At 30.4% G+C, this 13,869-nt stretch overlaps 2 protein-coding genes across 2 annotated transcripts in view; one reads left to right on the forward strand and one right to left on the reverse strand.

Moving 5' to 3' along the window:
• Window positions 1-13,869, reverse strand: part of LOC105226945 (pre-mRNA-splicing factor ATP-dependent RNA helicase PRP16) — a 44,894-nt gene that overhangs the window by 26,209 nt on the left and 4,816 nt on the right. The window lies entirely within an intron of this gene.
• Window positions 1,907-12,847, forward strand: LOC105226944 (uncharacterized). The gene is made up of 4 exons (XM_049456301.1): window positions 1,907-3,253; window positions 11,758-11,936; window positions 12,078-12,182; window positions 12,278-12,847. The coding sequence occupies exons 1-4, from the start codon at window positions 2,704-2,706 to the stop codon at window positions 12,368-12,370; spliced, it is 927 nt and encodes a 308-aa protein (XP_049312258.1). The 5' UTR covers window positions 1,907-2,703; the 3' UTR covers window positions 12,371-12,847.

Raw genomic sequence — 13,869 nt, forward strand, 5'->3', positions numbered from 1 at the left:
GTGGTATATTAAAACTATTTCTAATACGACTGTTTGATCTTTCTAATGCACTGATCGTAGACTTAGTATGGCAAGCTTATTATATTAACGATCAAATATCAACAAATTACAATAATAAGCCGTTTAAAAAAAAATTATTACTGTTTCTCGAACATTAATAAGTTGTAAGATTTTACCAGAATTTATCAAATGAGCGAGAGTACGCTGTACTCTGGCGGATTACAGGAAAAATATGTATGAATAAATAGCATTCTCTCTCAATCAGAATTTTCAAGATTTTACTAGAAAAAAGTTCCTTTTTCGCATTCAGAATTTTCAAGATTTTACTAGAAAAAAAGTTTCTTTTTCTCAATCAAAATTTTCAAGTTCCCTTTTCTCATTCAGAAGTTACCAGATTTTACTAGAAAAATGTATGGAATCATGGTATTCATTTATTTTCTTGACTCTCTACCTTTTAAGTTCTAAAGCATCATTATATTAAAAGTAGTCGCGATTTTCTTTCCAGTTCTAGAATTTTTAAAATCTGCAAACATAAAAGCAAACTATTTCATAGAGATTTTAAAGATGTTTTAAGCATCTTCTCGCACTTTTTGATATTAATCTTCTCTCTCTAAACGACTTTTTATATTTAGGCAGTTCTACAGGTTTTGAACAGTTCACGAAATGAACTACTTTTAATGCAATTAACGGTATACTGGTAATGTTCTGTGAGCGCCGTGAGTAGAAACCGACTTTTGTTAACAAAAAAACCTTCAAGCAGTGCTTTTTTTTTAATTTTTTTGCTAAATAATTCAAGCTCTCGTGAGGTTGTTTCACCAAAACTGTAACAAGAGAATAATTGCTTTTTAATAGCCTATAATTGTCAGCAAAAAACTGTCGAGCAGCTACTTATTACTGAGGCGTGCTCAATCTTATTTTCGTACATACAAGCATACATACATACATACATATGTAGTATTTCTAATATTTGTTCGATTCGCTGAGAGTCATGATTTCAATAACGGCGTCTAACGCTAGAGCTCGAAATGGGTTAGGTCAGGACCGAATAGTTGTTTTGGTAGGTCAAGATAACTTTTGAAAGTCTATATGAGTATATTTTTGAAAAAAATTAAAAAAATTTATTTAAATTTAGAGCAATGATTTGCAGTGCATCAGTCAAAATTTTAATGAACGTCAAGCAAATGTCATTATTACGCATCAAAAAGTCAATCAAACACAAAAAAAAAACATCAAAGAGTATGTACGTACAATGTAAGTATCTAAAGCGAGTGGGTTAATAAAAGTGCTGATAATAAAAGATAATGAAGATTATAAGAAAAAATAAATAATTAACACTTTGTCTGCAATAACAAAAACAATCAACATTGTGTGGGTATACGACAAATTGCACGAAATCATTTGTTAAGTACTATATGTGCCTACGTTTGCATGTATAGAATTGTATGTATATATGAATATGTGTAGGTATGTATGTATAAATATATGTACGTATTTTACGTATATTTGTATATAAATATGTATATACATTTATTAACTGCAAAAGCAGCAAATTGTATGTTTTCGTCGCTCTTCAGCTGCAACGCTCACACTCAACTCTCGCTCTCTCTTGACTTTTCGCACGTTTTCAACAGCCGCAAAAGAGTTTAATAAATACAAATATTCACCACACTTAAAGGCACATGTATGTACATATGTATGTAAATATTTTTACATATATACAAGCATGCACATATTTACACACAAATGTTGCTGTAGTTGCTGAGTGGAGCCAAGTGCTTTTGGTGAGGGGAGTCATGCGCCAACGTTGATAAGAGAAGCAATTGACACCAAAGGTAAACTCGCGCTGCGTCGTGGCACACAGCGGCGAGCACAAGCGAGCGCGTCAAACCGGCTTTAAATAAACACATGCAGCGCTGCAGGCTGGTATTCGCCTTTTAGGTCTCTTGCTGAGCAGAAGTGAATTTGAATTTAGCGCAACTAAGTGAATTATTTTGCGAAAATTTACGAGAAATAAGCAGAATAGTTGAAATATTTTTTCTGAAATAAATTTGAGATTTATCAAAGAAAATATAAAATAATATTTTGAAACAAATTTTTTGAGGTTAAACAGAGAATTTGTAACAAATTTAAACTAACCCACTGCAAAACAAAAACAACCAAAGTGCATTTTAATGTGTCTAGCGTTTTTTGTCATACAAAAACAAAAATAAATACTAGCGTATTAGAAATCAAACTTTGGCTAATAGTTAGCTACAACAAATAGACTAAAGAAAAAGTGCGTGAGACACGCAACGAACTGCAATTTGTAAAAAACAAAAAATACAAAAACAACACAAAATTCAGTGAAAAATTTGTAGAAAAACTTTTAATTGCAAAGCATAAGAAAAACAAGTAGTGAAAGTCACAAAAGCAAAAAGCTTACACTGAAAACACACACAACAAAGCAAATTAGCGAGCATTTGAAAAACAACAAAACCAAAAAATTGTTTTTGTGCACAATTTGCATTTTACGCGCATTTCACGAGCCAAATCGCTACATTGGGTGCAGCAAATTGTTGTTTACGCTTAGCCAACCACACGGCAGTCAGCACTGACCACAGAATCGGCTCCATATTCGCCACCAAGCAAACGCATCAAGGTGCACGGGACAGTGACAGCGACAGCAGCAGCAGCCGAGCAGCGGACGACAGTAAAAGCCTTAAAATGACAAGTGCCACAGCCACAAACATAAATCGCTCGAACAGCTTTGTGAACGCGCTCAAGTGGTGGCCACTGCAGGGTCACAACCATCAGTCCAATCATGCAGCGCATGGTGGTGGCGGTGGTGGTGTGGGTGGCGGCGGCGGTGGCGGCTGTGCCAGCGCTGGTCCCAGCACTGCCAGTGGTTTGAGTCTGCTGGGTCATCTACACAGCAAGACGTCGACTTTCGGCAGCTCAGTGGCAGTGCAAAAGCTGCGCGAATCCAAATGGTTCAAACGCGATGAGCAGCGCATTTTCTGCGCCGTCGTCGAGTGCGGCTTCATCGTGGAGGTGCGCAGCAATACGAAACCCACCACCAGCCATAACAAGCGTACGCTACGTAGCAATAGCAGCGGCAGCGGTGGCAGCGGCGTCGATGAGTACGATTTGGATGTCAATAATGACGAAGAGGATGAGGAGGAGGAGACGCTGCAGTTGGCAATGCGAGCGCAGGATGAAAACGAAACACCGATGACGTCATGGTTCGGCATTGTCCTGTGCAAAACGGCTAAAGGTGAGTAAACGAACGACACGAAGGACAATAGCAGCGCACAAACACACATACGAGCACATACATACTTACATACATACATATTTATGTAAAGAATAGTTATAAATGGGGTCCGTTGGGTATTTTTGTGCAACAACACTGTCGGTTTATATGTGCTTGCGAAGATAGCGAGGCTTTGTTGACGGTTTTGGGGCGTAGGGCGGCTCGAAAGTGTGGTTCCTCCTGTTTGCTGTGCTGTATACAGCTTTGTATGTGTATGTTTGTACATTTTTAGGTCAGATTAAATGCAGGGCCAATGTACAGCCTGTGCACACATACACACACACATATTTATATGAACTATATTTATGTATGTATTTAAACGGCTTGCTAAGCTTGTGTTGTAAACAGTAAAAGATAATTTAAGTGGCATGTAATGTTTAAATGAGACATATTGCATACATACATATGTATATACATACATACTGAAAGATTTATATTATTTCAAAGTGCAGATATAACCCTTGCTTTCGACCACTTTAGGTAAGTTTATTGAGCAAAAGTAGATTTCTACTAAAATTTCAAACTTTAAGTATCTGAAATTTTGGCCACGTTCTTTTCTCCGCAAAAAGCTGTTCATTTGTCAGTACCGCCGATATCAAACCACTATACCATATAGATGCCATACAAACTGAACGCTCAAAATCCAGTTTTTGTATGGAAAACTTTTTTATTTGATGAGATGTCTTCACGAAATTCGGCATCGATTCTTACACAAGTTAGTGCTACAATCCCCGAAGATATTTTTCAGATCGGGTCACTATACCATATAGCTGTCATACAAACTGACCAATCAAAATCAGGTTCGTGTATGGAAAAGTTTTTTATTTTTCGGGATATCTTCACGAAATTTGGCACAGACTGTTGCCCAAAGTACTGCTACAACCTCCAAAAATAAATTTTCAGATCGGACCACTCTAGCATATAGCTGCCATACAAACTGAACGTTTAAAAATAAGTCCTTGTATGGAAAACTTTTTTATTTGACGAGATATCCTAAAGAAATTTGGCGCTGATTATTTTCAAATAGATTTCTACAAACAGATTTTCAGATCGGACCATAATACCATATAGCTGCCATACAAACTGATCAATCAAAATGAAGTCCTTATATGGAAAACTTAGAATTTAACATGATATCTTCAGGAAATTCGGCATAGATTTTTACCTAAGGTAGTGCTACAATCTACGAAGATTTTGTTCAGATCGGACCACTATAGCATACAGCTCCAGCATACAAACTTTTATTAAATAAAATATATAGTCATTTTGTGCACTCATCCTATGACGCTTAGGCAATAACAGTTGATTAGATAATTTATGCCGCATTTATACATACAAATCCACTTACTTACATATACATATATGTACATAAATTAAATATACAAACGTATAAGCACGTGGAAAAATTATTTACGTGCGAATACTTCAACCGATAATATTTATTTAACTTATCACAAAATCACGAGTGTTAGTCAAAAGAAAAGAAAAGTATGCAGAAGCTGGGCAGGTACATTTTTGTATATAGATACATATATACATACATACCTACATATATACTTCTTAGGTATTATATTACTCGCTGAAAAGTCAAAAATATCCTTTTGTACCAAAAATTACCATTTAAACCCATTGAAAAAGGTTTCTATTTAGCAAATTTTAATTGTAAAATATTTTATTACCTTTTTAAATAATAAAAAATACATTTCAGCTAAATTGTGCTAATTAACCTAATGTGCTCGGCTGCGCGCGTCATTTCTCGAGCCGTTAGCCGAGTCAATGAAACGCTGTCGCACAAAGCTCGTTAATTTCAACGCGGTCACACGCTTAATTTAAACAATTCGCGATTTTTACGAAATGCCTCGAATTGTCGTTTGTTTTTGGCATTAGAATTAATTTTACTTTGCAAATAATTAAAAATAAATATTAGAAATGCGAGTGCATTTGCATAATCGATGGCAACACGTGGCTGTAAATATGGTATAATACGCGCTACATGCAATTAGTACGATGCTAAGCTAATTGGTAGACACTTTCTAAAGCACGCAGCAAGAAAAAGTGATAATTGTTGCTTTTGTTTTAGCGAAAGTACAACAGAATGCCTATTTTTATGCTATTTATAATTATTTATGGTTAGTTTCGTTAGTATAAAGATTTCATATAATTATCTACTGTTGTTGTTGTTGTTGTTATTAGTGAATATTCGTATAAGTACAGTGGTGTAGTGTTAGAAATTTAATACAAAATTTAACAATTTTTCAAAAAAAAAAATTTATTTTTTAAGGCAAACCAAATTATTTTTTTTGCAAAATAAGGCCAAAAAAAAAACAAAATTCAAAAAGATTTTTTTAAAGAGAGATTTATTTTTTTTTTTTTTTTAAAAAGTCAGATTTTTTTCCCAAAAAAAACACAGAATTTTAATAATAAAGGCAAAAAATATTTTCAAAAATTTTAACTTCAGCATGCTTTATAAAATTTGTAAAAATTTTAATTTAATAATTTTTTTTATCATAAATAATTATTGGCTAATTCGACTCAATTTATCTCGCTGTTCATTTTGGATACTTTCTCTCTCCATAAAATCACCGACATTGCCTTCGGATCGACAAGTCAAACATAACGATATATGTATATTTCTTTTAAATGATTTTTTTATTGTGAAAATATTTTTAAAGATTTAATTATATCTCTCGCAGTTGATATTTTGTGGAATTCTTTGCCCCTATTGTTACTCAAAGCCTTAATATGAGATTACTAACTGTTTTTAGCCGATTACACACAATTTCTCGAACTTTAATCCATTGACAGCTCATACAGTTATAAAATTATGAATCAAATCTCAAAAATAGCGAAACAGCAACATTGCCAATAAACGGCAGGATTTCCAGAATTGGATTAAACACTCTCTATAACTACATACAGTACATACATACATACATATCTACATATGTACATATGTTTCCTCATGCCCCTTTATTGCTTAAGACGTCATTTGAATTGCTCCAACAAAACAATTACACACCTGCTTCGTCTAATCTAATCTAATCACCTGTTCAATAAGCTATAAATACTCTCAACAGAAAATAATCGTATTTCACGCAAAAACAAAAAATGCTGCAATTTCAATATAATTTTTGAAATACTACGCCAACGAGTAAACATTTACGCCAAAAAAAGAGAAAATGAAAACAAAACGGTAACGAATAGCGTTTACGTGCACTGTGTGTTACCACGATTGGTAAGAATTAAATAAATAAACGTAGAATGAAACGTAAGAGCGAAGCTGCTGCAGAGGGCGAGGCGAATCTTCTAGAATGAATGAACGACGTGCCGCCTGGCACATTTCACACGCAGCCGAAAATCATGTGTGAAATCACTTGAAAACGCCAAAAATCGAAACGAAGAGCGCCAAGAGCGTAAATATGAGCCACTAACCAAATAATGAAAACACAAAAATAATATTGGCTTAGAATTTGATTAAGTAATGCAATTGAAACGCGCTAAAACTAGTTTTTAAACTATCTAAAAGCAACTCTATACGCTAGTCTAGCTAATTGGTATAGTTTCTAACAGTTTTAACGGATTTTTGCTATTATTAGCCAATTAAAGGGGCGTGAAGAAGCAGGCGGCCAAATGACACGACGCATTCTTCGTTGCATTCCTCGGCTGCAAGCCGTAATTTGTGCGGTTTCTATACGACGCACAGGCGGCTTAGATATTTCCAACATAAATATGTATGTACATGAATTATAGGTATATACATATGTACACGAGTATGTATGTATATAGTACTACCAGCAGCTATAATTCGCGCTGAAAATGTAAAGCGGAAAACACATTGGCTTGTGAGCCAGCGCTTGGACATTCAGTCATTCAGTTCATGATTTCCCACATTTGCCCAGTGTGTGGCGCCTTATTTACAAGCTTTACGTTTTTACATTAACATTTTATTGCTTGTTTTTAGCTGCTTTTGCCATACTTCTTTTATATTTGACGGCGCTCAGCTGCGCAGAGCAGGCGTACGCTCTTTAATGCAAACTCACCACACTTGGGGGACACTCTTAACATGAGGCACGTAGGCAAATAAGTAGATGTACATGTAAATGTATGTACATATGTATGCTTGTATGTAGAGCTACTTGTTAGCGCTTGATTGCTGATTGCCACATCTTCGGTTCAGTGGTAAAATAAATTCTTGAATCGGGTAGGTCCTGGGGGTTGACTTGGTTGAGTGGAGCACAAAGGTGTAGATATTTGTATGCATGTGTGTAAGTATGTATGTTATTTGCTTTAAAAACGTCCGCACTGAACTACTTTTGTATATGCATGTATGTACATATGTAAATATGTATGTATGTATGTGTAGTTGCGCGTTTGCCTTTGTAGATATGTACATATGTACATAACTAGTCGCGTGCTTCACATCTATCGCAACTTTTAAGCACTTGAGTAAGTCGTCTTATTTGCAATAAGATAGGCAGGCAGTCGTCAGTTGTTGTTGTGCATGCAAACGCGATAAGCGATAAATTAATTTTAAAGTATTAAACGCTTTCAGATGTTTGCAGTGCACTTAGCCACGTCCGTAGGCGAGGCTATGTAACAAGTGGGTAGCACAATTTACTTTTTTCTTTTCACATACTTATTTTATATGTGTATATAATGTCCATATGTACATTAAAATTATATAAAAAAAAATTTTTCTCAAAATTTTAAACTTTTATAATTTTTTGTTCAATAAAACAAATATATTTTACCACTTATAAAGAAATATAAAGAAAATGCCCTGCCTTTACAACCCTTTTATGCCACAGCGCTGTAATGTAGGCAACATTTGTGGTCATATTTTTGTTATACAGACATTTTCGTTCACATTTGCATTACACCATGAAGTGTGGGGAAGTTCTATGCAGCTTAAAATGCTGACGTTGCATACTTTTTGGAGCATTACATATTTTTAAGGAAGGGTTAAATGAATATTATATCTCAACTGAAGAGATTTTTAGTAACAAATAATATAAATAAAAAAATAAAAATAACGAAACAATTAAAATGAAAATTCGAATAAAAAAAATAAATGAAAATATTAAAAAAAAATAATATTACAGAAAACTAATATCTCTAACTTTCCTACAACAGCAAATAACTTAATTAAACGAGAAATAATGTAATTAAAATATGAATTCTTTGTGCTTATCAGCAATTTATAATTATACTCGAGGAAAATATGTTATCTGCTCAATAGAGTAATAAATATGTAACAATAAAATTGCGTAACTCAAGAGAGCAAATAGAAATGACTTATAAAACTCGCTTAGAATAGGCGCCTTTAATTCCAACACACAAAAAGCACATATGTTGAAACTCGTGTTTTCGCAAATAATGCTGACTAGACACATACAAACAGTTATACATATACATATGTATGTATGTACAGTTATCATTTGAATTTTTACAAGTCTTTTTTAACAATTGCAATAATTGATAAGTGGAATTAGTAATCGCGAGCGCTAGTCACACATTTCCACACAAAGTAACGGCGATCAACGGGCAAGAATGAAAGAAGAATGAAAATTTTCCACAAAACACAGACAATTAGGAAGCAGCTGCGACTTTCAGGCAAAAATTGCTAATACAATTAGAAGGTGCTTGTGTTAGAATTTCAATGACAGACTTGGAATATTGTCAGCATGTCATAAGATGTGCCAGGTGACGTGCGAAATTATGTGAAAGAAATAGTTTGAAGCAAAAACGAAAACAAATATTAATATTTTTTTATAAAAAGAGTGAATTTCCGAGAGCTTTCGAAGAATACTTCATTTAAGTGCTGTTTTTTTTCATTAGAATATAATTTTCATAGAAAATAATAAATTTTGCGCTAAAATATATTTTTATATATATTAAAAAACAAAAGAAAAAAAATAAATAAATAAATAATTGTAGGATATGTAGCAAAATAAAAGCTAGAAATGTCAGAAATCGCAGCCTTCAGACATAAACAAACATATTAGATACATACATACATATTCACATGTATATATGTATGTTTGTATATATCAGTTAATTAAAGCGCGTTCATTGGCGCTCAGATCACCGCTGATGGGTTAATAAATTATGACCGCTAAATTACCGTTACACTGATAAACCGCTATTTATTAACCTTGTACGCCGTTCAACCAGATTTTATTGAACTATTGCGGTATTTGTGGGATAGTTGATTAGTGGACAAAGTCATATGCTTATGGGTCTATCAGCAATTAAATATTTTGTAAAAAAATGTCAAAATATATTTATAATATTTTCTTTGAGAACTAATAATTCCAATATAATAATGATTTGTTTTTCTACATTTACTGCTAAACATTAAAGGCATACATATGTACATACAAACACGTTTTGACATGGTTATACATCACGTACACCTCAAATATAACCCAGTTACATGCATACATACATACATACATATGTACATCTGTACATGTTCACAGTTACTACAACTAATTGGTTTTTGGCATAGGAAAGAGATTAAATTGATTGTTAATGAAATATGTAGGATTTGTTTGTTTACTTTAGAACCGATTGTAATTTGTGGTTGGAATGCGCATTTCAGCGCTATTTTTAGCTCGGCTTTATTGATAACTGATAAGGCTTGTTTACTATTTAAAAATCAATTAGCAATATTAACAAATTTGAACTTGTAAGCAAAAAATGATTTGGTGATGCAAGAAAAAAATAAAAAAAAATAATAAATAATATAAAAATAAAATAAATAATATTAAAATTAAATATAAAATTAATAAAAAAAAAAATAAAAAATAATACAAAAATATGAAAAAATAAAAATAAATAAATTAAATAAAAAAATTTAATTAAAAACAAATAAAAATATTAAAAGAATAAATAAAATTAAAATTAATAAAAATAAAAATAAATAAAAATAAAACAAAAAAAAATAAAACCATAAATAAATAATTAATAAAAATAAAAAAATGCAAAAATAGAAATATAAAGGAAAAAATAACAAAATAAAAATAAAGAATTAATTAAAATAAATAAAAAAATAATAAAATAAAATAAATAAAAAAAATAATAATTAATAAATATAAAAATAAAAAAAAATTAAATTAAAAAAAAAATACAAAAAAAAAGTAAAATAAAACAAAAAAAAATAAAAATAAATAAATTAAATAATAAAAAAAAAAGAAAGTAAAAACATAAATAAAAAAAAAAATAATAAAAAAGAAAAAAAAATAATTAATAAAAATAAAAAAGAATAAAATAATTAAAAAAAAATAAAATAAAAAAAAAAAAAAGTAAAATAAAGTAAAAAAAAAAAAAACAAAAAAAAAATTAAAAAATAAAAAATATATGAAAATAAAATATTTTTATATGAATTAATTGTAAATAAATAAAATAAAAACAGATAAATCAAATTGAAATTATTTAAAACATAAAAATAAATCTAGTAATTATTATAAACACTTTGCACAAGTTAAAGAAAAATAATTAATAATAAAAAAAATTTAAGTCAAATATAAGAAATATGAAAAATTAAGATATTTAATTTTAAGAAAATTTTGAACAATGTATGTACATATGTATATATAAAATTTTTTTACAAATATTTAAAGAAAAATATTGTTTTGCTTTCATATTTTTTTTAATTAAGTAATTGAACGTTAAATTAAATAACCAAACTATTAAAATAAAAAACAAGAATAAGAATTTAAAGAAACTAAAACTAAAAGAAAGAAAGTAACGAAAATAAAGTTGTGTAATAAAAAAACAAATTTATATAAAAAGGCAAAAATATAAGTTATACAAACAAAATCAATATAATTAAAATTTTTAATTTAAATTTTAAAAAAATTAAAAAAAAAAAAAAAAAAAAAAAAAAAAAAAATAAAATTAATATAAATATTAAAATTAAAAATATAAATTTTACACAAACTAAAATAAAAAAAATTATTATTTTTTTTTATTATTTAAAATGGATCGAAATTAAAAAAACTTTTTTAAAAAAATTTAAAAAATTATAAAATATAAAAGGTAAATAAATTTAAATAAATAATTTAAATTTAGATAACTGACTTCAAGATTTCACGTGAATATATAAAACGCTACAACAAATCTAACAACATAAATAAACAGATATACATACATACATTTATACACCTTTAGCTTTATTTAGACATGGCAGCATTTAATCAAATAACAGTTAGAAGTGACTTGGCACAATAAACTTGAGAATGAATTTCTAAAGCGCAAAACACACACAGACTTGATTTATAGCACTTCTTTTGCACTGGAATATTACTCAGATAAAATAAATTTATAAATCTTGCACGCATAAAAATAATTCAATTATATATGTACATACATATGTATGCATGTATGTATATATTACGCTTCATATCAAAAATTTTGAGCAACAACCGTAAATTTTACTTTACTTTCGCTTCTTCTTGCAGACAATAAACCCAAACCTGAGACCATTGAAATCTACACTGTGAAAATACGTGAAAACGGCACATTCAAAATGCTCAAACTCACGCTGGAGGATATCTGGAATCAAGGCTGGGAACTGCGCATCAACAATTTCGCCGACAAGGAGAAATCGGCACACAATGAGAAGGACATACGCAATCAGGTTGGTTCGCAACTTACAAAAACAAATTTACGCATAATTATGCTAAAATTGTTGAAATAGTTATTTATTCAAAAAAAAAAACATGAAATAGTAAAGCAAGTGGCGCATTAACTCATTTTTATTTTCTTTGCACACGCACAGGTGTCCTTTGCGCGCAAGGCCAAACACAGTCTCTGGAATAATAATAAGCATTTTGTGTACTGGTGCCGGTATGGCAGCCGCCAGCAGGACGTGCGGAAGCGACAGGTTGGTACACTCACGTGCACAAAATTGTACACACATAATAAAAATGCTTTAAAAAAATATAATATAACCTCACTTTTTCATTTATGCCTTTGCAGATGTCCGAGTGCGTGAAGTGGGGCAGCGTTGGCATGAACGCCGGCATGATACTGCTTATGAACAAACAGAAATCCTACTCCACCTCCAAGTGAACAAACACACACATATATATACATGTAGACAACATTTAGCGGCGTAGAAGATTTCAGCAAATCCAGTGAGGATTCACGATCAATCGATCAATCAAAGGAGAGAGATAAAGAACGTAATACTGTACTGAAGTTAAGCAAAACACAAAAAACCCAAAAAGCAAACAAAAAAAACACAAACAAATTGTAAGCACGTCTTCGGATGCTTATTTCATAATTGTTTTCCAATAAGCGACTTACAAAATTACTTTAAATTGTTATTGATAAAAACGTAGCTCATAAATATTGTATTATTATTGTTTAAATTGCACAGATTGGCATGTAAATTTGTTAAACCGAATGGCATGCGGTGCTCAAAACACAAAACGCAAATATTTGCGAAAATTTGTTACAAATGTTCGTGCGCAGGCGCCGCTTAAACAAGAAATATATAGAAAACTTGCTTAGAAAAACAACAAAAACAAGTATTATGTATGAAAAACGCAAAGGAATTTGTAAAAAATCTAAAAACGCATTAAATTGCTATAAAAAAGAGTACTTCAGCGACAGACATTGCGCAAACTACAAGCGAGTTATATAAATTGCAACGTGCTAAGCAACCAAAGTATTACTAGAGGAGTGGTTAGCAACTTTAACTTTGTTTTTAAATGCAGTTTCTTGTTGTTACTGTTATAAAGTGTTTTATTTTTAGTTTATATAGAATTTTTTATTTTATAAAATTTTTAGGTTATAATTTTTTTTTATAATTTTCATTTTATAAAATTTTTAGGTTATAATTTTTTTTTTTATATAATTTTTATTTTATAAAATTTTTGGGTTATAATTTTTTTTTTATAGTTTTCATTTTTTTAAATTTTTTAATTTTATTTATTATTTTTATTTTTTATTCATTTTTTTTATTTTATTTATTATTTTTAGTTTTTATTAATTTTTTTTTATTTTATTTATTATTTTTAATTTTTTATTTTAAATTTTAAATTTTTTTTATTTTTTTTTATATAATTTTTATGATTTTTTATTAACTGACGTAGTTTAAGTTGCGCGCCAAACCTGACATACATACATACAAACACACTCACACACACTTGTATACATGCATATAACTCGCCGCAGTGAGGAGCACGTTCTTCCTCTCGCTGATTATGATGATTGATGGCAGTGAACGGATCGGTAACCAAGCCCCAGAAGCCCCCCAAATACAATAACAAAGCACATGCACTCATACACACATGCATACACATACATACAACTGATTATGTATGTAAAATTTGTTAGTACACAGCAACAAACAAACAAATATCAATCAATAATATGAAACTATTGTAACAACAAAAAAACATTCATGACCTTAAAGTTGTTAAGTTGTTGTATTGTAGCTTTACTTATTGTACAACAAACTGTTACTTAAGGATACATATACATGCATACATACATAAAAAAAAAAACATTTATATAAGTACAATACATAGTATATACAATATATATAGTGTTAAATACATATG

This window comes from Bactrocera dorsalis, chromosome 4 (assembly GCF_023373825.1).
Source record: "Bactrocera dorsalis isolate Fly_Bdor chromosome 4, ASM2337382v1, whole genome shotgun sequence".
NCBI lineage: Eukaryota > Metazoa > Arthropoda > Insecta > Diptera > Tephritidae > Bactrocera > Bactrocera dorsalis.

Excerpts from the sequence above, each read along its gene's own strand:
- LOC105226944 (XM_049456301.1), top strand. The coding sequence starts at position 2,704 with ATGACAAGTGCCACAGCCACAAACATAAATCGCTCGAACAGCTTTGTG. Across the intron at positions 3,254-11,757 it reads CCTGTGCAAAACGGCTAAAG|ACAATAAACCCAAACCTGAG; the intron begins GTGAGTAAACGA and ends TTCTTCTTGCAG. Across the intron at positions 12,183-12,277 it reads AGGACGTGCGGAAGCGACAG|ATGTCCGAGTGCGTGAAGTG; the intron begins GTTGGTACACTC and ends ATGCCTTTGCAG.